Consider the following 24324-nt stretch of genomic DNA (forward strand, 5'->3'; position numbering starts at 1 on the left):
CTTCATTTTTAATAATAATCTGAAATTTTGATTGAATATAATTAATTACGTTGATTTATCATCCAAATTATAATTATTATAATAACAATAAATATCCATGACTGCCAATGGGTTCCCCTTAGGGTTTTTAATAAATAAAAATGGAATATGCAATACTGCACATAATCTACACTTCGCCTTTATGAATTTTCATAAAATGATTATGTTTTCATTTTTAATACACTGGTAATTTATGACCATAGAAAATCTTGCATTCTGAACAAATTAGATGTACTACTGAACTTTACATTGTGATGTTCCCACACTTTAACTATGTCAGTGATTCTTAACCTTTTAAGAGATGAGGAAGGAACCTTTTTTGTTTTTTTTTTTTGTTTTATAAAACGAGGGGGCAAACGAGCAGACGGGTCACCTGATGGAGAGCGATCACCGTCGCCCATGGACACCCGCAACACGAGGGGAATCACAGGTGCGTTGCCGACCCTTTGATTAAATCTATCTTGAGAGAGACCACCAACTACTTCACCGCATTTATGATATCATCTTGGTAACAGTGTTCATATCAGAATGATGATGTATCAAGGTCCTTTTCTGAAGTAAACGCACCACACATTTCCCTAACCAAACCATCTGTTCAGGACCACTGAGCCAAGTATATTGTTAGTCAAGTGTTAGTACCATCTAAGACAACCGGTATGTTGGTACAGAGCATTAGCGACTTAAAAAAATAACTTTGCTTCCAAATGTAGCCTTAAAACTTGTGGTTCATCAATGAAAATAGCTTCCAGTTGCATTTGAATACTTTCAAATTCCTTACCAATGGCATGTTTCTAGCGCAGACGGAAAAACGGACTATGGCAAGTATGTTGATGTCATTCTAAAACATGATACAACAGGTTTTATGTCTGAGTGACTGCGAAACAGCTCATACTACGAAAATCATCAGTGCATTGAATATAATATGTACTTCGTCATTGTACGTATTCCCGCCTGCCGTAGAATAGACTGACTTTTAAAAGTCTGTTTTAAAAATTCAACATAACTTCATATAAAAAAAATAAGATTCAAGTCATAATTTGCTCTGTACCTATTCAGCATTACACCCAGTGTACATTTCCTAATTGGCCGTTAATAAAACTTTCCTCATTTGTTTACAAAATTATCCTTAATATTCATTCCGATATGGCTCAATCACAATTGATGGTTTTTGGTTTAAAATAACGATAAATAAACATTAGAATTGTAGAATTGAACAAGTACGGTGTTTCCCGAAATTACTCATCAATCACGGTGTACCCAAATACTATGAGCTTATGATGTTCAGGGAACATATTCCCTCAAACATGGTATATTTTTAAACAACATTGACATTTTTTAACATGTAATGTAACTCATAAACAGTGAAGTCATAGAATAGCCATAATATATACTAAAACATAAAAAATACAATGGTTAGCTTAGGTATCTTGATATGCAACAAAGCAAAGACAAAATAAGTATTGTGACCAGCCATTTAGATAATTTCAATCTGATGGATGAGACTAACTAACATGGGCTACCATGAAATAAACATGAAATGGATAATTAAATTAGTGGTATACATTTATATATCCTATGCAACTTCATATCATACATGACACTCCACCACACAATTTTGATATGGGAGTACAATCATACACTTACCTATGCATTCATAATATCAATGTAATTTTTGGATCACATTTCCATATAACATAGATGCTCATATGCAAGGGATTGGTCAACCTGGCACACAAATCTAGAGGTTTCTTCATCATTGTTATATCGTCACATTTACACTGCCAGTTTAGACAAGACGTTAGGCATGGTGTTCCAAAGCACTGGCATAAAACAACTTTGAAATTAATGCTTCACTGACTGCAAAAACAGTAGGCAAATAAGTGAGTGAAAAGTGTACAAATGATTCTATTGTGCATTGTTGCAGCCCTGATTTCCAAAAAAAAATGAAACAAAACTGACTTCAATGTGTCATTGTGGCATTTTTAAGAGATCACATTATGCGTTCCAAATTCATTACATTACCATATCTAACGAATTACCCTTGTATTTATCAATTACCGTACATTGCATATTGAAGCAGGAACCATCCGGCATTGACATAAGCAATTTTACAATACGTTTTTTCTTAACATTTCAGTGAGAAATAACACTTGTATTTTAGTTCCGAGGTATTTAGTGCCCTGCTAGGGTTGTGCATGTCCCACATTTTTGAGCACAGTGATAAGTGTCCCGGCACTCTGCCCTATGTTTCACAAACATGATACAACATTTATTTAGCGTTTTGCCCATTCTTCAAGTTAACTGTGTCTTTTGGGGCACATTTTGTCTCTCCTTCATTCAACTTTGATCTAGTACCTGAAACAGATATTTCATTTAATTGTCTCTAATCTGAAAGAAACAAGGAACTGCCACTCATTCTTCTGCTCTGGTACCTAATAAATATAACAGGTGCATAAACAACTAATTTCGTGACTGAACTTTTTCTGTCTCCATTCAAGTATTACCGAAAAAGAGTTCAGTAAGGGTGCGCCAAAGTTGGCATAATTTTTCAACCCGATTATTGAACTCCGAAAATGTTTGTCATACAATTTTCGTTCATAATACTCACTATTAATACTTAGTCACTATTACTACCGATCAAACTCCGAAACATTTAAAACCATAATGGCAGTTGTCATAAATATCTCTTGTACTCCTTATTTTTGTCATACTTTTTTTAAGCATATTGTTTTGTACTCATAAAAAACTCCATTATCATATATTTTTAAAGCAGACTTATTTGTAGCAATAAACTTCACTGTCATACAGTTTATGGCCTGCGTTGCTTTCGTTTAGTGAAAAAAAAATGTGATAAAATAAGTATTTCGATGACAACGCTATCAATGGGCGAAGCAATCACATCTGTTAGATGTTATTACTGCAGACATTATTTAACCACAATAGATGTAAGTAACAAAGAAAAACAATTCGTCAGCAAATCAATTTTATATGAATTTTACCTCGATCGTCTTATAGTTTTCGTAGATGTCAGAAATGTAGGTTAGGTAAGTTAAACCTGCAACCCCCTCAAAAACATACTGCTACCAGTAAAGTAGGTTAGGTTAGGTTAGAACTGCAACCCCTACAGAACCAAACTACTGCCATTAATATAGGTTAGGTAGGTTAGAACACGACCACTACAGAACAAACTGCCACCAGTAAAGTTAGGGTAATCAAATTTAAAGAAAAATTCTCATCAATATCATCAAATGGCCTATTTATATTCGTTTATTTCCTCCATATTGATAATAATATATAAAAACTTTCACTCAGTTCCAACATCGCATTAACGTTAAATTAACGTAAAAAAAACAGTATCGATGTTTAAATTTATGATTAACAAGTTTTATTGAAATTTGATGATTATGAATGAAAGAAATATGAAAAGCAGCATTATGAGTACAAACATATCTTAGTGACAACGTTATGAATTACGATATTCTGATAAGTGACCATTATGACTTCAGTTGGTAGTAGTACAAATTTATGACAATAAAATTATGAAGCTAAAAATTCGGAAGAGTGATGATTCTGGGTACAAATCGGTAGCAGGAAAAAAAATCGGAGGATCGATTTTATGCGAGTCAATATGGACCCGTTCATTAAATATGATTCTATCCCTTCCACTGATCAATAAAAGTAAAAGATCTTGAATGATTAAAGCCACGACATTTCCATAGTTTCCTTTAACTCAAAAAAATCTGACGAAACAAGAATCCGGCGAATCGGGAACTAATCATTTTAGTGTAATAAAAATACATCATCTTTCAAAACTGTCCTCATTTAGACTACCACATCCTATGCTTCGTGTCATCAAAAATAATCAAAACATAGAACCCTTCATTTACAAATACTTCATCCTCAACTCTGTGGTTTTATTTTATCAAAGTTCTTGTTTATGTACAAAAACTTCTGTCTTTTATAAAATTGAGATTGTCATTTATCTTACACATTATAATTATAAATCAGAGCTCGACAGGTTATCGCAAAAAACATTTCGTGTAAATACATTCATCATTTATGCCAAAACCAATCAATAGCTCAATTTGTTTTTTTTTTTTTTTTTTTAAAGTATAAGATTTACATAGTGTAGGTACTTTTAACTACGAAAATAATTTGTTATTAAAAAAAATGGTTTGTTACTAAAAATCAAGTGTCATATTTAGTTTAAGGCAACCCTAAGGATTACGTAAAATGTTTATGGGATTATCACTTTTGGACAACTTTGAGTTGCATTGCATTGTATATAACTGAATATTGTATGCATGTGTGTAGATGTAAGGGCGATACACTTACATCTCATTTCATTTTCATTTTGCAACTGGTTTTAAATCATCATAGTAGTTGGATGTAGGCCTCCCCCAAAATATTTTTAAATAAACCTGTCCAAACTGATCATAATAAATAATACAGCTGGCACTTAGAGGAACAGTAGTAACAAAGCATCATACTGAAAATCGAAAAAACTAATCAACACAACTTACCATTTTTGTGATAGTGAGAAACATCTCCTCAACATTGATATTCTCTTTTGCGCTAGTTTCGAAGAGTGGTATATTCATTTGGCTGGCGAACCTCTGTGCATCCTCTGTGACCACGACTTTCCGCGACGGGCAGTCGTTCTTGTTTCCGACTGTAACCAATTACATAAACATCACTTAGCTTACGCAATAAGCAAAATGCGCTCTATTTACCATGGTTGGCCGGTTTTTGTTTTCGGTTTGTACACATAAAAGTAGTTCAATGGAGTTAGCATAACAATTATTCTTGAGGTCTCTTTGTAATAAAACCAATGTTTAACGCTGCAGCAAACAGAGTTCAGTTTGAATTGTGTTAAGATTATGTTTATCATATCCAATTTGAAAGGGGGGGGGGGACAGTATGATAGATTGCAAAATATAACTTAGTATTGGTGTTTTTAGGGTATTATACCTCAAAAAGCAAAACGGAACCCTTTATTATTCGCATGTCTGTATGTCTGTTGGCCACACTCAATTTGCTCTCAAAACTGCTAAACTGATTGAGTTGGAAATTGGTACACATGTTAGTTATCTGACTGTTTAACATAATTTGTAAAAATCCAAGTTTTAGTTCATCATCATGAACTAAAACTTGGATTTTAGTTAGATAGTGAAAAAGTTTATATTATAGGTCTATAAAAATCACAATTTTATAAAACTTCACCAGATCGCCGAGTTGCCAATCACCAAAAGCCCATTATAGAAATAAGAAACGTTTATTGTTTAAAACCGTGTACAAATATAAGTTGAACTAATGATTAATTTTTGGTTATTTAGATACAAAATCATCAATTTAAATCAATTTACTGTTAATCTAACACCAACGGAAGCGGAAAACGGACTAGGATAGGATCGCGGCAATTGTTTACCAAAACCTATTTTGTTCAGAGCCAGGCAAAGTGATAAGTAATTTAGTGGAAAGCCATTTTTATTAATAAAACTGACCAGCAATTGACTTCTTTCAGTTGATCGTAATTATTTTTACTCAATATACTTACCGTAATCATTGAGTGTTTATTATTTATCAATATAAATATCAAATAATAAATATCATGGGACACAACACCAATTGCCCAAGCCCTCTCATTCCGAGAGGAGGCCTGTGCCCTGCAGTGGGACGTATATAGGCTGGGATGATGACAACACCAATTGACCTAGTCCCAAAATAAGCAAAGCTTGTACTATGTAGTATCCATAAACATACTTATATAGATAAATACATACTTAAATATATATTAAACATCCAAGAACTGAGAACAAACATTCGTATTATTCATAAAATTATCTGTCCCGGCAAGGAATCAAACCCAAGCTTAGTAAATCAGGTTCTCTAACCACTTCACCATCCAGTCGTCATATATCATCAACATATACCAGTTAGTAATTTTAATGACTAATTTACTTTTTATCAGTTGGAATTCCTACTTAGAAGCCATGCTCTTTGCCGGACTCTGACAACAGAGATAAGAATATTTATTATTAGTTTTTTAGGATGCAAAAATGATAAGGTGTATCCTAGATGCTGATAAATGTATGTCACGCTACTTAGCCTGCTCTAAAATATATAATTACAGTGAAATAGTTGTCACAAGAAACATTAACGCTAGATTTAGTGGGACATTATACTTCTTGGAGTTCAAACAAATGGAGTCATGAAACATGTTTAACAATATTTTGGTATTCCTATTCCAGTGACCTTTTGCACACAATGCCACCAAGTCACTGCTCCTAGCACGCACCATTATCGCCCCTTTTCTTCCCACTTTGTTAAGAAAATATTATTAGATTTAAAATTGGAACATCTATTTAGGAGAGTAAAGTATATCCCAAAAGAAAAAGTTTAAGCCTAAAAATTTATTAACTTAATTTATTTATATTGCCTTTTAACCATTAATAAGTATCATACTTAAAACTATTTCAGGGTTCCCTTTCAAATTATGTATGCCTTAAGATGTTAATATATAAATGTTAGGCAGCAATAAACCTATTTAGTTTTTGCCTCTGTGCAGGAGAGTTTAACATTATCTATTGCTTACCATCAGGTTGACAGTCACATTTGGTATACTTTGTGCCTTGTTGAAAATTAAAAAAAACTATATGTTTTAGTAACCATAGGTAAACAGTAAACCAGCTGACAGGAATCTTATTAATATCTATTACATGAGAACTATTCTAGCTAGGTTAATAAAGTAAAATATAAGGAAGAGATTTCAGAACTGTATATCAATTAGATAGTAATAACCTCCTAACGCCCAGTCCTTTATAAAGGACTTATTGTAATTTGAACTTCAAACTCTATCATAAATGACATAAAGTTTGATGTCAATGTATCAATTTGACTTGGGTGTTAGGAGGATAAGGGCCATATATTTTTGCAATGTAATCATGACTCATTCAAATAAGTACCATGGAAGGGAAACAAGTAATTAGATTACTAATACTGAGTAATGAGCTTTGTTTGATTTAGTTTGGGACTAGGTCAATACTAACTAATAAATATCATGGGACTCTTGACACCAATTATTGTATTGTAAGTATTTATTATTTATCTATGTATATAATTTCAATAATTAAAAGTGTCTGTTAACATTGGGCATCACTGCCAAATGTAGTAATGGTTTTTTTTTTCAAGTAAAAAGCTACCGACTGCTAATATTTTACCAAAATAAGTTGACTATATTAAGTTAGGTTGTGTTTAAAATGTAGCATTTCTATCCATAATTCCATTCTGGTCATCCAAATGTATTTTTAGCACATATTTCAAGTTTTCAACTTACAGAAACAATGTATCAGTTTATGTGTTTGATTATTTGAAGCCATGTTTACATCAAAGACGATCTATTTTAGGATTCAATGTATGTTACTCACCTAAGACTTTGTTCACAACATCACAATTCTGCTCGATTTCGTGCAGCCACCGTTTGACGTTCGCGAAGGACTCTCCGTTGGTGACATCGTAAACCACGATGACGCCGTGAGTGCCCCGGTAGTAGGTGCTGGTTATCGTCCTGAACCGCTCCTGGCCTGCTGTGTCCCAAATCTGCAGCTTCACTCGCTCTCCGTTTATCTCCAGCGTCCGTATTTTAAAGTCGACGCCTATAGTTGTAATGTAACTGCCAGAGAACGTGTTATCGGCAAACCGTAGAAGCAGACAGCTCTTACCCACACCTGGAACACATCACCATCATTTCAAACATCCCCATATTACCACAAAATCACACGGAAAATCGGTACTGACGAGGCCTCGCCCACTCACCACTGTCACCGATAATCAGCAGTTTAAAAAGATGATCAAACTCGCGCGCCATTGTACGGGATTATTGCCGACAATTCTCTAATTGGTCATGTGTTCACTAATGACGTTAGAAATTGATTTAACACAACTTGAACTCTGAAAATATTAATAAAACGCATGCCGTAGAACGTTACGTTTGCGTCACTTTACAATACGTCCGCCATTATTCTGTTTTTTAATTTTAATGTAGTTACCAGAATACAAAAACCTAATGACATTAACTTTGATATGGCAACACGTACAAAATGGGACTTCAGACGATGTGGTTTGTCATTGGTTTGTCAGTCCGTCTGTCCATCAGATGGAAGCCTTACCAGCTGTTGTTGAATCGTGCAAAAACAACTTTAATTAAATTTTTTTTAAAAAATTAAAGGAAAATACGACTGTTCATGTTCAAACCAAAGACTCAAAAAATTATCTTTTTGGCGCTAGTGCTGCGTAAAGTTTATGAGGGTAAAAGAGAAGCAAATAATGTTGAAAATGTTTACGACATGAATTGTGTTCAGCAGGGCTACTACGAAACTTGAAACTGAAAGTTCGTATCGTATCGTCTCTCTCGCTCTCGTATTAAATAGTATAAGTGTCAGAGGGACCGCACGACACGAACTTCGAGTTTCGAGTTTTGTAGTAGCCCTGCTGTGCTGGGGGGTATGAGTAATAAAGCTGTCAAGTCAAAATTGAAGATAAAAGTTAATTAGGTGTGGTACACTTCAATTTTTAGTGAAAATACAAGAATGTCGGCGACTTTAAAGCCATATTTAACGGCTGTGCGCCACACGCTGACTGCTGCGATGTGCTTAGAACATTTCTCGTCGCAAGTCGTGGAGAGATACAATAAGCCTGAGGTCGAGGTTAGAACGAGCAAAGAACTCTTGCTGAATCCAGTCATGATATCTCGTAATGCCAACGAGAAAGTGCTAATAGAGTCTTCGATAAACTCTATTCGAGTGAGCATTATGATCAAGCAGGCGGACGAGATCGAGAAAATCTTATGCAAAAAGTTCATGCGTTTTATGATGATGCGAGCAGAAAACTTTATCGTTCTGAGGCGGAAACCGGTGGATGGATACCACATCAGCTTCCTGATTACAAACTTCCACACGGAACAGATGTTTAAGCACAAATTAGTGGACTTCGTCATTTATTTCATGGAAGAGATAGATAAGGAAATCAGTGAAATGAAATTGGCAGTGAATGCTCGCGCGCGTATTTGTTCGGAGGAGTTCTTGAAGCGATTTTAAGTGAAATTTACTGGTATTATAGACTATGATGAGGCTGCCAGTCCCAAGCTTAGCTCCCACCCTGATACTTAGTATTAAGCTCAAATATTGGGTGAGGCACAAGCCTTGTTGTGGTGCACTTGGTAGGTACTTGATAATTTAGTGACTGATATGATTCTTAATTTAAATTCATTTGCATGACAACAATCTACTATGGTATATATTTTTTCTAGTTATTCATTTGGACAGGCTTAGATCACACTATAATGCCACTTGTAAAGAACATAATTATGGCTAATTCCAGTTAATCATTTGTGGGTCACTTTTATTCCTGAGTTTTTAACATATTTGCTGTTGGTTTTCAGGCCTAACAGTTTTTCAGATGCCGCAAACACATGTCTGCTTAAATGACTTGTAAATTCTGACCACCACTGGGAAAGTCACAAATATGAATAATATACACCATGTTATTTTTGATATCCGTTAACTTTAAGGGAACAATCTACAGGTCAAATGAAGTTAATTTCTCTAAGACACTAGTGGCCTAACTCTTACTGTTTAAAAGATAATCAAGAGTTAAGATAGTTAATTATTAGCAGTTATACAGCTTAAAAGTCCTTCATTTATGATTTTTTTTTAGTCCATAACTAATCCATGTTTAATTCATACATATTTAGCAAACAAAAGTTAAATACTTATGTGGATTTTTTTGATGCCTCACTTATGTGTCACGTCAATTTCCCTTGCCAAGTTTGTTTATTTTACAAATTAACAATGAATATGAAACTATAATATGCAAGATTTTTTTTTTTTTATTTTTGCAATAAAGTTATTTATCAGGTAGTTCATATAAATGAACTGAGTCCTCTGCCAAAGTTAACAGATATAAAAAAAACATGATGTAACTATACAATTTAGGCAGTGTGTTGAAAAAATAAATTCAATGGTATTGAACTTGGTGGTGTTTCACATTGCCTCAAGACTGTTTTATGTTAACTTACTTCAAATTAACAATTATTTTATGCTTACCCTTATTCAGGAGTGTATTTGAGCTGTAACATTTTACTTTACTTACCAAAATGTACTAAATTGTACATATTATTATTCTTAACAACAACTCTCAATCAACAAGATAGATAACACAACACTGAAACATGTCTGTTCAATATAAAATATGGACAGTGTCATACTGACCTGAGACTGGATATTGCAAGAGCTGAGACCTATCCTGCATGGGTCCTCTATCCTACAAGCCAAGCCCAGTGGAGGGTGCAAGCTAGCTAGGGCCAAGTCGGCAAACACCACCTCAACTATATGGCCTGTCTGACCCTGAATATGGATAATAAGAGTCAAGGGGAACAGACCAATGCTAGGAGTGTATAATGCACTCAGTTACTTGAATGCCTATAGCCCTAAGTTTGCTTGCAGTTGGTGTGTGTGGTCACCTATGAACTGGGAGTGCAAAAGAGGACCTTGCGTTTTGCCAAAAAAGCTAGAGAAGAATCATGTTTAGCAAATGGTATTTCAGCTGTAGGTATTTTTAGTTAAAGCTTATGTTAGAGGGATTAGTTCCACAAATCCTGTCTCTGCCACACACAGACACACATATATATCTTATTTTTATTTTTTTATGTCTACAGGTTGCCTGCAAACTTCTTGAGCAGGGTTATGTGGTGGGAGTAAACTCATGCATTTACTTTAGTGCTGAAGAGATTAAGTTTGCTTATATACATTAAAGTCCTTGTTACACAGGATGCATTCCATATATATAGGTACTCTGGTCTGGGTTGCTCAGAGAAGAGGATATAAAATTTAACTAGTGTTGTGGCATGTCCCTCAAATTCATTACCCAAGAAGTTTGCCAGTAACTGTACAGAACATTCAATTAATAGATAACTATGTGATGTTACTCATTCCTAACCTAAGGCATTTTAATATTTTTACTAATTATTTACTATGAGATTGAATTACTAGCTTAATTGGGATTAAACTATTTAAGCATTTTATTAAAAACTTTATTTGTAAAATGTAGTAAATCAGGGTTAGGTAACTAAGTTAACCTTAGGTTCATGATCCAGATTCTAGCGTTGTAGCAGTTATATTGGCTGATCACAAAAGAATATATTTACACTTGATTAATTTTCTTCAAAGAAGCCATTTTTAAACTAATTTAACAGTGAACAAAGCAATAAAATTGTATATTTAAAAGTAATTTTTTCGATGGTAAGTTTTATAATACAAAGTATACCTTTGACTTAATATGTTAGTTATTTAGTTTTGTTATCATTATTTTGTAACATATTGTCAGAAAGCTAGCATAAGTTCAGTTTTATCATGTATTACAATATTTGTCTTGACTTGAAAATCAATAAACAAGTTATGCATTTAAGTGTTTTTTTTTTAATGTAACTCGAAATATTGAATCTCGCAACCAGCAACAGGATAAGTTTATTGAAACTGAAATATCTTCCTCATTAACTTGATAAGGCATTACTTTACTGAAATTATCCAATTAGGTGTGACAGTTGAGTTGTAATTCTGGGATTTTATTTTACTAAAAGAAATAAAAATAACCTGTGTGTAATTTAATCTCTGAGATCCTGTGAACCATTCACCCATTTTACCGTGAAACAAACAAATGTTCCGAAATATATCGGTATAATATTATTTATTAGTATAATAAGATCAGTGTCTTTAAATTACATTTTAAAAAGGTTTTGTATAAACTATTGTTTAGGTGACAGGTGTTATGAAACAGAGCAACAAACCAAGTTAGAGATCATGTCATATATTTATTCAACAGAATCTTTTACAATACAATCACACATCAAGTGCTGTTATATAAAATCTAGTTAATGGATAAAAGCCAGTGCAAAACATACTTTTAACAGTTTATTTCTCTAGCAAATAAACTTCAATTACAGATAATAATGGAATGACAAATTGAAAAAATTGCCAAAACTGAGCTAGGAGAAATAATTCTCTCAAAAATATTGTTTCATCATCCATTGATTCAATTTATTTGACGGATAAAATGTGATGCCGTCTCTGTTTGTTTTGTTCGAATAGACGGAGACGGCATCAAATTTATCCATCAAATAAAATTAATCAATGGGTCGTGAAACAGCCCCTTAGTCTTGTTTACCCATTCAAAACGGAATTGACAAAAACCGATAGAAAAAAAGCTTTATCTCCTCGGAATAAGAGCTAAAAAAAACATGATTTGGCTCAGATCGGCTTGGCCGACGCGTTAACCAACGTCATTTAGGCTCTTATTTTAATAGACATACATATAACATAATGCTTTTTTTTTATCGGCTGTTGCCGATTCCGCGGCGATAGACGTGGGGAGACCCTTCCGCCTACAGTGGAAAAAACAGCACGTGAGGGATTGTTCGCATAGTATGATTCACAGAACATTAATAAAGATTGTATTTGCTAACAATTTCACTCCCCGCCAGTGTCAAATGTTGCTAGTTTGTAAAATTTTGGTAACTTTCATTCTTTACGTACTTAATTTGTTTCGAATGTGCATTAATTTTGTAAAAATAATATTGCACCTGAACTAACGAGGCGATGGCGCAGGGATTTTGGCAAATAAAAATGTATAAATTTATATTTTTTTCTTGACAAATGTATTTCATTTATATATTTATCAATGAAAATTTACAGCATTGCAGTATACCTTTGAGTATTTATCTAGAAAAGATAAATACTCAAAGCAGTATACCAATGCGGCGAAAATTTCAAAACATGAAAATAATGACATGGAATAAAAATACCAAATAATAACAAATGTGTCAGTATTTTATGGTCACAATCTTTAATTTGTGATCCATTATGAATTGTCACACAAGATGATAAATATTCGTTCTAGAGTGGGTCCCAAATTAAAGATCGTGACTGCAGAATTGGTAAAAAGGCAAACAAATGAATTAAAAATCTTATTTGAAGGGAGTTAAAATAACCTTACCGTTTTTATATTTCGGAAAATTACACATTTACACAGCTGGCAACTCTGTAATTGGCGTTATAGAGGACAATTTATCAGCAAATCTAATCAATCTTAATGTTCATCGAATCACTTAGTAATGCCCTTACCACCCCTTTCCACCTATTAGCATGTGCGAAAGAGACAAGCTTTATGTTTCCAATAAATGCTACTTTTCTAGATGTCCTTAATGGGTCTAATCATATCGCCAAATGGTTGTTTGTCCTAATTTAATGTTTGTTCTATTGTCGATTGTCCTAATTGTTAATTATAAGTACTGAAACCATCGACTATTCAGGAAATTTATAAAAATAAACCTAACCTCACCCATTCTAAGTAACCAATGCATGAGAGGTTCTGAAATATTTTCAGTTTCAGATGTTAGGACCATTACATTTAGACAAACATCGTTAGGCGATACGACGGGCTCCGTCCTTAATGGCAGCTTGTCTGCTTGTACTACTTAATTCTTGGACTTAGCAGTGCGTAGCGTGAACCCTTCTCCTTTGAACGCCTGGAAGGGTTCCTGAGGAGTTTCTTCGTTGGCGCTCGCAGGCCGCGTGTTGCGCATGAACCGAATCGTGCCGATTTCGTAGTCGTAGTCCGGAATACCGCGTACGTAAGGCTGAAACAATGGATGAAGATGGATTTAGCAAGAGCGGAACCAGAGGTCATAAAAAAACGTATTTGTATGCGCTAGTTTGGGCTAACAAACACATACAACTTATTTATCGGCTAACTAAACTGTGTAGTGGATGAAAAGTTGTATGGAAGTGCTAGCCCTCAGAATTTTTATTTGAGCTCCGTCCTCAGAATTTTTATTTGAGCTCCGTCCTCAGAATTTTTATTTGAGCTCCGCCCTCAATCCACATACCTGCCGACTCTGTGCCGGCTGTGGCTCCGAGTCGCTCTCGCTGACTTGTTTTTTCTTCTTTCCGTCGAGCCGGTTGCCTTCGCCGCGGAACGCCACGAAGCCACTCGGCTCAGGCATCAGCTCGGCGGGGTCCTCGGCCGCCGGCCCGGCCTCGGGGCTCGCGGTGTGCTCTTCTTTGTAACCCACTGGCGCCGCGAATTCTACCTGTTACGGGGATAAGTGAAGTTGGCTAGTAAACAAAATGTTGAGTCTGTTTTTAGCGCGGTTTTTAACTTTTCTAATTTTTTTTTACAACCAGCGCTTGTGCCTTTACAACACGTGACGCTACACGTAAGTACACGCAATACCTACTGCATAGAGAAAAGCATTTTAGAAAAGGAGAGATGTATATAGATTTTTCAAAAAATCACTAAGTAACTTAAATTTTTAACCATTTTTTTTTCTTCTCTAAAAATTGGTTGCACTGCAATCTATATTTTCATAGTAATAATATATAGGATATGAAAAATTAAGGAGTTGTCAAATACCATATTGTCACCAAAAAAAGTTGTGATATAACAGAAAAGTCTAGCAACATGTTTTACCATAACAAAATCAATGTATTTCTAATATTCATCCAGAAGTCGAGGAAATTAAAAACTAATTAATAAACTCTTAAATCTAAATCAAATTAACAAAATGTTAAAACTTGGCTTACATTCATATCACACTCAATGATGATGACAGCATTTCCAGGCTTGGTCTCCAGGACACACAGCTCATAAACCTTGGAGTTGTACTTGATGGCAATCACATCCCCTGTTGTGAGGCATGAGAAGTTCCGCAGGCAGTTCTCAAGTACTGAAACAGATATTATATTTGAAAACCAGCTAGAAATTCTTCTATATGCAATCCTTTAAAATCACCACTACTTTGAAAAACTCGTACATCGAAACAGATAATTTTTGTGAGTGAACTTTATGAACTTTCAAGGTTGAATTTTGTTGACATATTGATTTAAGATACAAGATTTTTTTCGAGGTAGTGACGATATGCAAGTGTGGCTAAAGAAACTATTTTAATTTTCTAGGCTTGATTTGTACAGTAGTGGTTGCTAAACAGGGAGGATGACCTGCCTAAAGAGTTTAGAAGAAAAGCAAGGGATAGAGGAGAATGGCAGTAGCTGGAGGAGGCCTATGTCCTGGAGACAACCTGATACGAATGTGGCTGGTGTCAACAAACTATTTGATGTATTTTATTATCAGCGAATAAAGGCTATTTTTATTTTATTTTTATTTTGGTTGCTAAACAAAAGCAACAAGTGAAAAAACAAAAAAGTTTGAAATTGAAAATATTCTTTACGATGGCAACAGCAGCTGCGAAGTTGCTTTATTCTCAAATCAATCAACAAAATATTCAAATCAAATTTTGGAGTTAATTTAAAATGAGTCCAGTCATTTTTTAATTGAGTTGCATTTTGGAATTATTATTGAATAGCATGAACTGTCAACTACCTTATCATTATTTATTACTTGAAGGAAATATAGAAAATGTACCTGCTTTTGGGTTGCTTATGTCTAAGAAGTCTTCAGATAGTGGCTTGAATTTAGAGAATGTGGCAACTGGAAGCGAGACACTCTCAATCTGCAGCAAGGCCCCTTCCTCCATCACCATATTTGCCATCATCTGAGAATATTCAGTAATAAAAATAGGAATAACACAAAAATAAATGTGATCAGTAAAATAAGCAAAAAAAACAAAATAATAAAAAAAACTGGCAGCTTCCTCAGACAAATAATTATCTTAGCTATTTGGAGACGGAATGCTGGCAGCATCTTTGGAACCTTGCCGTATTTAAATAATTTGTTTTAGTTTTAGCTTTTATTTTTAAGTTTCGGCTAGTCTATAAACAGTTACAATTCAATTGGTTACTATTTTCTTTTATATCCAAGTTTAACACATCCACTGCCACACTTTGTTATGTTTGTATCTGGTAGCAGTATTTTTCTGCGTCATACATAATTATACCCTGTTATCAAGCAGGCAGTTTGGTGACTACCTAACATTAGTTATGTGCAATACAAACTATCCAAGTCTCGACATTGTAGCTATGTATGGGAACTCCAAAAATTATCTCAAAATTCAATTAGTCATAATGAAATCAGGCTACAAATTTGACCTAACCCAACTGTTGAGTTTTTGGCCCTGAATTTATTACCATATAAAAGGTCACAATATTATGACAAGTACATGAGAAAACTATGCAAGTGGGAATACATTATTGTACTTGAGATGTAATGAATAGCATTTTTTTTATTTCTTACCCAGTGTGGCAAATACACCTTTCCTTCATCAGCCACAAACTCTAAAACTCCGCAGTGTGTTGATCGCTTTGTCTTTTTGTTGGTCAGTTTGAAGATCATAGGGTATTCAATGTTTAGTCTCGTCAGCTGCTCCAGTGCTGAAGGAGGCATGATTACTGGAACACAAAATGATTTAATGAAGCTGGACAGGTTTTATTAAATTCTATATTTGATAAAATAATCACTAGGATATACACGAAGATTGTGAACTTCTTCAACAATCAAAGTAGTGGCTAAACACTTATTATTTATTATGAAGGTGATACTGGTCTTAAATACAATAATAGTTAATTAATGTGGAGAGATTTAAAACTGCTGAGGAACAAAGGGATATCTGTGTATGATTTTCAGTTGATTTAGAGTATTATAATGATTGTTCTTACTTTTGCCACCTCTCTCAACGTCCTGCCGTTCATTGCCAGGCAGCATGGATACTGAGAAACATCTGTAGGTCATGTTGAAAGGTCTCGATATTTCGTGAAACATGTTGAACCCAAACTGAAACTAAAATTGTGTATGTTACGCTACTTAAAGAAAACCTATCACAGTTAGTTGATTTATAATCATATAGTCATACCATTTTGTGATTTTCTATAAAATTTACCGTGCAAGACAAAAACCTTTAATTTATTGCAAAATCATGCACGGACTGATCTTATCTATTAACAGGAAAATAAACATGAACGATTTGACGGAAGGCTGGCTGGCTAGCTAACTGAAATGACAGACCAAAACAACGTTGTCAGTGCCAAAAAACAAAATTCTATTAAAACAATATTGTACACAATTTGCATTGATGAAAATACACTACAATATTGTTTTTTACTTCTCAATTCATGCTCGTAAAGTTCGTGTTATGCTGTATCTATCTAGGCGACATAAATAAAATGACTTTTTATGTTCTAGGGCATAAAATAAAATCTTCGTCTACGACCAACTTAAGACCAAGATAATCAGGTGTCAACAGCCACAAACAAAAAAGTTTCTATATATTTTTTTAATAGTTTTTAATTTATATAAAACTAAAAATCAATCAAATCAATCATAATAAATCAGTAAAATTAAAAACTGGAATTATTACAATAATGCACAAAAAATAAAAGGTACATAGAGAGTGAATCATTGTTTCCACTGTTGCTATTTCATTTCCTCGCTATCTAAGTGAAAAGCAGTGTAAAACTCGAGCATTAAAACCCATTTTCCCCTCGACGTGTCTATCCACGCTCGCCGTACCCCTCGGGTTATATGAACGTTTCGGGTAAAATGGCTCGTTCTATGCTCTTGTTGTCCAATCTACTACTATTTATTTAAATATGTCTAAAATAAATTTGAAATCATCAATAAATGGATACTACTTAAATCTAGATAAATACTCAAAGTTGCTATTGCTACCCTATCAGATTGCAAATGTTGCCAAGCTAATAATACTTTTTTGAATTATTTTCTTTCATGGAAATAAATGATCTAAAAATATTATAAATTAAATAAATATAAGTTCATTATTAAAGTTCTAGTAAATTAACCAAAATAATAATTATTTGTCTTATTGGAACAAGAAAATGAATGCATCGATTACTCATCACTCAGTCTACCTTTCTTTTTCTTTCTAATATCTGCCATTTCATTTGTATATGTGGCAGCTGCGGGTGCTGTTGTAGAATTTTTCGTAATTTCTCCCCAAATCGAAGAAATTATCAATTCGTATTTTTCTTAATGTAGAATTCAATCGATTGTGTGAGTGAAGAAATTACTAGGACATTTAAAAATCTATAAATTATTATAAAGTTTCCGGCCGTTGTCATATTCGTTTTCGAGCAACGCCATGTTGATTGTCAAAAGTGTTTTCCGATGAGACAGCAGTGAAAAGATTTTTTTTGTGTTATCATTTCAGACTGCGATTTCGAGGGGTCGCGTGTAATTAAATATCGGTCTAGTTAGGGCGAGAAGCAACCAGCCATGGCGGCGCAAATGTTGCCTATTCGTTTCCAGGAGCACCTGCAGGTACGTACGCCCATCGATTTGAGTTGCCGATAGCGCCTCGGCGGTGGAGATAGATTTATGTTAGGTATCAGGGGGTGTATGATGGTAGTTAAGTACATTCCTTTGTTATTTCGGAGGTGGTTGTAGCCGTGGTGGTGATATTGCGCAATTATGCTTGTCAGTTTCCACCCCCTGGCTGCGTCGGGAGTGGGCGCCCGGTATTGATTTGTTCCACATTTTCTGGATCATATGTTTTACCGAATCGTTGCCAAAATGCCAAATCCAGGTCAATGATGCACTTTTACTTGAAAGTCCTCTGCATACCCACTACACCTGCCAACATTTCCGTATGAATGAAGTTTCCTTACACGTTACGACTTTTCATTGATAGTAGCATTTCATTCATGAATCTCAAGAGGAAATTTTTAGTAGGTGTAGGTATGTTACCCAACTAGACAAGGTACTTATTGGAATCTTATAAGAATCTTAACTTTTAAATACAAAAGTAGTTTAGAACAAGCTCATGAGAATTTATTAATAAATGAATTCCTACATCAAAATTATAGTATCATTATACATGTTTGAATGAATTTCTATGGGTACAAATTTAAATATTATTGATGTAATACCAACAAATTTAAATGTCAGTGAACATAGATTATATTATGTAAATCAAGTCATTTGAAATAAAGTAATCTTTAATTTTTATATTAGTGAAGTATCACATTGTACAGTTGAGATCATAAACTTGTGAGCAAAAATTTCTGAACACGCTTCTACGCCGTTAACAATAGAGTTGTGGTCAGATGTTTTTGATCAAATTTTTTCTCACAAGTTTATGAACTCGACTGTACACAAGTACTTTGTTACAGGAAGTATGTCTGTCTTATCATGTATCTGTCTTTTGATAATTTTCTGAAAACTGACAACTAAATTAAGATTTATCATATTTATACCCTGTACTTTCTAATTAGCATTATTATTGTCACAGCTCACAAATGTCGGCATTAATCCAGCCTCGATATCCTTCAACACTCTCACGATGGAGTCAGACAAGTTCATCTGTGTCCGTGAGAAGGTTGGTGAGACTGCAGAGGTTGTCATCATCGACATGGCTGACCCCACCAATCCTATCCGGAGGCCCATTAGTGCTGATTCTGCCATCATGAACCCAGCCAGCAAGGTTATTGCGTTGAAAGGAAAAGCTGGAGTTGAAGGTAAAATATTGTAGTTAGGGGCTGTTTCACCATCCATTGATTAGTGTTAACTGGCGGTTAGGTGTGATGCCGTCTCTATTTGTTTTGTTTGAATAGACGGAGACAGCATCAGATTTAACCGTCAGTTAGCACTAATCAATGGATGGTGAAATAGCCCCTTAGTCTCTTTTTTTCACTAGACTGGCTGTCAGTTATAAATAAATTCATTTAATTCTTTGACTCAACATTACCTAAGCCATGGATCACCAGCAGATATCAGGTGGGCTCCAGAAATCAGTATGAGCCATGAAAGTCCTAATATGGTATTTTCTTATACCTACCTGGTATCTTAAGAAGTAACATCAGGCAAGCCGATTCCCAAACTGGTACATTCATTTTAGATGTGCTGCTTGTGGTCCAGAAGGCTTTGAAAATTACTGCTTTAACTATGAATCATTTTAAATGTCTTACTATATCCTTGTTGGGTTCTTGAATATGCCTCAATTCTATGGTATATACTATGTTAGGTACTTTGTTATTGTTTATGCTTTTGTTCATTGTTTTCTTATCACAAATTTATTATTATAATTTCAAGATAAAGCACATAATAAAGACTGCGCAGACTTCCCATGACCTACAGAGGGCATGAGATGTTGAATAAAATAATGTGTCACTATTGATACTATTGATCTTTGGAAATTTTTACTTCCCAATTATTGTATTTATTATTACAAGTTTTCCCATTACTAACTATTTATATTAAATATACAATAACTAGAAAACATTTTAAAAAACATAAGGCTTGTGGAGCTCAAGATAGTGTCTCATAAGTGTAGTTAGTACAAGTGACATCACTAAAGTTTCTTTTGTTGTGTTAAGTTTTCTTCAAAAAAATTTAAGGGTTAACACCCACATTGCAGAAAATAAGTTGTGTGGACGAGTTTGTGTTCAGCCTGCCTTTTTGTATTTTCAGCAACTACAATTTATGTACTACTAGATTCAACTTTGTTTTCTGTGGGAAATTTTCTCCTTCCAGGGATAAAAAATAGCCTATTTTAAAATTCAAATTCAAATTAACTTTATTTGTCAGTTAATCAGGAATATTGTATGTTATGACAGGTTGAATTTTAAATAGTGATACAAAATTAGTGCTTCAAGCATATTTAATGCCAGAAAATGTAATGCATTATATTATCCAGCATTAACTGTGCCTGAAACATTGTATCACAATTTCAATTACAGCCTGCATTAATGAAATATAGTTGAAATGAAATTCATGCAGTAGTTCTATAAGTGCCCTCTACTCTACATACAAATGTGCAAAGTTTACCTGTATAGTACTTATTATTAGTATAGTGTAGATTCAAGTGGTGTTTTTTTGTGTTAATAAAGGCTTATTCTATTCTATTCTATTCATAATCCATACCATAATGTGAAAAGTAAGAAAACATCTAGCTATCACTGGTCTCACTAATCAGAATATTATTGTTGTAAAGTGTAATTTTAAAATACTCAGGTCATATTTTTTTTACTTTATTTCCTTTTTAGGGTTCCGTAGCCAAAATGGCAAAAACGGAACCCTTATAGTTTCGCCATGTCTATCCGTCCGCGGCTTTGCTCAGGGACTAACAATGCTAGAATACCTATATGTAAACTATGCCGACAAAATAGTACAATAAACAATTTTTAAAAATTTTTTTAGAGTACTACCTCCCATAGACGTAAAGTGGGGATGTTTTTTTTTCTCATTCAACCTTGTAGTGTGGGGTATCGTTGCATAGGTTTTTTAAAACCATTAGGCGGTTGCTGAAACGATTTTTACATTTAGTGATTTTTTCGCAAAATATTCAACTTTAAAATGCAAATTTTCATTAAAATCGAGCGTCCCTCCCCTCTAAAATCTAAACCGGTGGGTGGAAAATTTGAAAAAATTCAGAATGGTAGTAAGTATATCAAACTTACAAGGAAAACTATAACGGTTAAGTTTTCTTGAGAATTGTTAGTAGTTTAAGAGTAAATAGCAGCCTAAGGTATGAAATATACCTAAACTTGGAATATTCCGTACAAAATACGAAATCCTTAAAAAAATATTACTTAATTTTTTCGCAATGGCTACGGAACCCTATATCGGGCGTGTTCGACACGCTCTTGGCCGGTTTTTATGTTATTATTTAAGGGACTAGTAACTGTTACCAACTAGATTCAAATGGTAAAATATATTATCAGTCATGGACATGGCTTCAAAACAAACAAGCTTGAGGATGACTTCATGCAGAAATGAACTATTGAAAGTTCTAAAGTTAATTTACTTATTTACTAATGAATTAATTTTCATGACACTTCAGAAAAATAAAGTATTCAGTTGTAATGAAACAAGTGTTTCCATATAAATTACCGTAGCCGAAAAACCTAAAGGGTACTTCCGGAAGTCCTAGAAACTTGAAATTTGGTATGAAGATGGCTCTTATAGCAACATTCAATAAAAAAGTCTGAAAATCTTATTTTTTCATGTCTGTCTGTCTATGTCAGTAACCCACTAAAATTACCCCACACTGCATACATTATGCTTAGGAGTGGAATACTTACACAGGATATTCATAGAAGTCTCCACATTTCTACGGGACCCTTGGTGTGCGAGTCCGACTCGCACTTGGCAATTTTTTATTAGCAAAATGCTTGCTGAGTGCTGGATCGGGTGGGTGGGGATTGTTTAGGTGCGCTGTACAGGATCCCTTTAATGCGGTTTTTTTTAAAGACAGGCTGCAATTTACATAAGGTCTCTTAGAAACATTTTTTTTTACGTAGACATTGTATGTTGGTTCGAACTATTAACATTTCCCATTGAAACTCAAATGTTCACTTCACTGCCTGTATCATTTTGTCAAGCCTGTCCGCAACGTTGTAATTGATTTGGTTACATCACGCATAACCTAGTCCCTGTTCAGATAATGCATCTGGCAATGAGTCACGTATCCATTACCCCGAATTTCGAATACGCTCTTTTGTTGGCAACACGCCCTGTGGCCTGTGGCTCGTTTGATGAACCTGACACTTCGTTTTGAGGTACTTAAAGAAAATTAAACATTACATTAATTTATTCAATGTAGAAAAAAAAGAGATGATTTTATACTTCTGGTGTAGAGTAGAATGTGAAAGTTCTTTCTAATATAGTACGTTATTCAGTTCGTACGTACGTAGTTCAGTTCGAATGTAATAATAATAATGGCTTAGTCTAAAGCCGAGTTTAGACTAGCAAGAAAAATCGTGTAAGTTGCATTACTTTGTGAGGCCATAAAGCCAACGAGTTTGTAGTGGTCAATCGAGCGCCGCACGCAATGTAATGCAACTTGCACGATTTTTCTTGCAAGTCTAAACTCAGCTTAAGAACTTAGGTAAACATATTAATTAACTATATCTTCATTTGAGCGTAAGATAGGTTCTGGATCTAAGGGTTCAGGTCTTCAAAGTCCTAATTAGTCAGTCAATTAGATCATTCATCAGAATATATTGGACAGGTATTTTTTTTGTTAATTAAACAAAAAAATATGAAGATGTAGCCAGCTAAACATCCGCGTGACTTCCGAACTTTGCGCTTCATCATTGTCATTTTTTAGGGTTCCGTAGTCAGCTAGGCGCCCTTATAGTTTCGCCATGTCTGACCGACTCTCTGTCTAACCGCGGCTAAGCTCAGATACCGTTAGTACTAGAAAGCTGTAATTTGGCATGAATAATAAAAAAAAATAATCTTATTGCACCTCCCATAGACGTAGGTAAAGTAGGGGTGATTTTTTCTCAACTAACCCTATAGTGTGGGGTATCGTGCGTCTCCCTGTGGGGTATCGTGCGTCCCCCTGTGGGGTATCGACAATATATTGTCTAATTCCCAAACTCTGCGTTACTATCGGGGGTGGGGGGTGGGGGGTTACACGCACGATATAGGGCCTCGACTTGAGCTTGAAATTTCATTCATTTTAAAAAACTAAACCAAACCATTTTTTTTTAAAGAAACGGTTATTACATCTAATTTCTCGCTGAAATAATTATTACAGCAATGTTATAAATCAAATATATATGTATTTGCTTCATCTTGACTAAGCTACACGAACCACTGGCTGAAATGTTCTAAACCCATTTTGTGATACCTTTGTCAAAACTAGCAATTCGGAATTTTAAATACGGTTAAATTGTTGATAGAGTTTCGTAAGGTACAGACAAACACATGATCAATCACTAGCCCTTCAAGAACGAAGTAATCCCGATAGGAGGAATACCCTTGTTACCGCTCAGCTTTCTTACACAATAGAAAGTCCGCCTTACTGCTTGTATCTAGCTCCAACACATCCATCAATTTGTTTGAACTTACGTCTGACTATTCGCTCGACCGTTTAATCACAACTCGTAGCAGATCGGCAAGCAGAGCTTTGGCATTTACCGAGAGCCAATTTTCTTTTTGAAACGCTGAGATGTTATTAGTCCCATATAAAAGCGAACAAACTAAAATAACTTTGGTAGACATAAAAGTTTTTTATGGCCGGGAATTGCTTAAAATTCCAGTCATGTCCATTCAGAGGCGACCGCTAAATTATATCTTTATTCATTGCTCGAATTGCTCGATATATTTCGACGTTCCACGCTGTTGTGGCCTGCTTAAATTTCTAAACAGAGCCCTTCAAATAACTCAATTCCTGAAAACGGGTGCTGATTTGTTTGTGATCAGCAATATATTGTGATGTGGAACCTATTTATAGCCAATAAATGTGAGAGAGGAGCGTTTGTTTGTATTGGCAAGCAATATTTTGCACTACATAATAATATATTGTGTGTATTT

At 34.5% G+C, this 24324-nt stretch overlaps 5 protein-coding genes across 7 annotated transcripts in view; 3 read left to right on the plus strand and 2 right to left on the minus strand.

Moving 5' to 3' along the window:
- Positions 1-913, plus strand: part of Lztr1 (Leucine zipper like transcription regulator 1) — a 23794-nt gene extending 22881 nt beyond the window's left edge. Inside the window, exon 15 of the mRNA XM_074092670.1 lies at positions 897-913. Within this exon, the coding sequence (XP_073948771.1) occupies positions 897-913 (17 nt within the window). The remainder of the gene's footprint in view (positions 1-896) is intronic.
- Positions 914-4521: 3608 nt separating this feature from the next.
- LOC141431093 (ras-related protein Rab-35-like) lies at positions 4522-7909 on the minus strand. Its single transcript, XM_074092091.1, has 3 exons — positions 7855-7909; positions 7467-7766; positions 4522-4711 (listed from the first exon to the last, which is right to left on the minus strand). Exons 1-3 carry the CDS (start codon positions 7904-7906, stop codon positions 4545-4547), a joined length of 519 nt encoding a protein of 172 aa, XP_073948192.1. The 5' UTR covers positions 7907-7909; the 3' UTR covers positions 4522-4544.
- A 625-nt stretch (positions 7910-8534) lies between these two features.
- LOC141431091 (actin-related protein 2/3 complex subunit 4-like) lies at positions 8535-11502 on the plus strand. The gene has a single exon (XM_074092090.1). The coding sequence runs from the start codon at positions 8628-8630 to the stop codon at positions 9132-9134; it is 507 nt and encodes a 168-aa protein (XP_073948191.1). The 5' UTR covers positions 8535-8627; the 3' UTR covers positions 9135-11502.
- Positions 11503-11885: 383 nt separating this feature from the next.
- Positions 11886-17225, minus strand: Ufd1 (ubiquitin fusion-degradation 1-like). 3 transcript variants are annotated; one of them, XM_074092088.1, is made up of 8 exons: positions 17147-17225; positions 16898-17035; positions 16704-16824; positions 16282-16436; positions 15514-15643; positions 14676-14818; positions 13979-14182; positions 11886-13729 (listed from the first exon to the last, which is right to left on the minus strand). In XM_074092088.1, the coding sequence occupies exons 2-8, from the start codon at positions 16898-16900 to the stop codon at positions 13568-13570; spliced, it is 918 nt and encodes a 305-aa protein (XP_073948189.1). In that variant the 5' UTR covers positions 16901-17035; positions 17147-17225; the 3' UTR covers positions 11886-13567. The 3 variants fall into 3 exon arrangements, with proteins under 3 accessions (XP_073948189.1, XP_073948190.1, XP_073948188.1); XM_074092089.1 differs by having other exon boundaries at positions 16704-16818; positions 16898-17201; XM_074092087.1 differs by having other exon boundaries at positions 16898-17201.
- A 707-nt stretch (positions 17226-17932) lies between these two features.
- Chc (clathrin heavy chain) overlaps positions 17933-24324 on the plus strand; it is a 28134-nt gene continuing 21742 nt past the window's right edge. Inside the window, 3 exon segments of the mRNA XM_074092077.1 lie at positions 17933-18054; positions 18212-18321; positions 19292-19517. Of these exon segments, the coding sequence (XP_073948178.1) occupies positions 18277-18321; positions 19292-19517 (271 nt within the window). The 5' untranslated portion in view covers positions 17933-18054; positions 18212-18276.

Source organism: Choristoneura fumiferana, chromosome 9 (assembly GCF_025370935.1).
Source record: "Choristoneura fumiferana chromosome 9, NRCan_CFum_1, whole genome shotgun sequence".
NCBI classification, from domain to species: Eukaryota; Metazoa; Arthropoda; class Insecta; order Lepidoptera; family Tortricidae; genus Choristoneura; species Choristoneura fumiferana.

What these genes read in the sequence shown, in the direction of transcription:
- LOC141431093 (XM_074092091.1), bottom strand. Translation starts at nt 7,906, where the DNA reads ATGGCGCGCGAGTTTGATCATCTTTTTAAACTGCTGATTATCGGTGAC. An exon ending in GCTGATTATCGGTGACAGTG is followed by an intron (nt 7,767 to 7,854) that starts GTGAGTGGGCGA and finishes GATGTGTTCCAG; the next exon opens with GTGTGGGTAAGAGCTGTCTG. An exon ending in TGTTGTGAACAAAGTCTTAG is followed by an intron (nt 4,712 to 7,466) that starts GTGAGTAACATA and finishes AATTGGTTACAG; the next exon opens with TCGGAAACAAGAACGACTGC.
- Ufd1 (XM_074092088.1), bottom strand. An exon ending in AGGTGTATTTGCCACACTGG is followed by an intron (nt 15,644 to 16,281) that starts GTAAGAAATAAA and finishes GAATATTCTCAG; the next exon opens with ATGATGGCAAATATGGTGAT. An exon ending in AGCCGGCACAGAGTCGGCAG is followed by an intron (nt 13,730 to 13,978) that starts GTATGTGGATTG and finishes CCATTGTTTCAG; the next exon opens with CCTTACGTACGCGGTATTCC.
- LOC141431091 (XM_074092090.1), top strand. Translation starts at nt 8,628, where the DNA reads ATGTCGGCGACTTTAAAGCCATATTTAACGGCTGTGCGCCACACGCTG.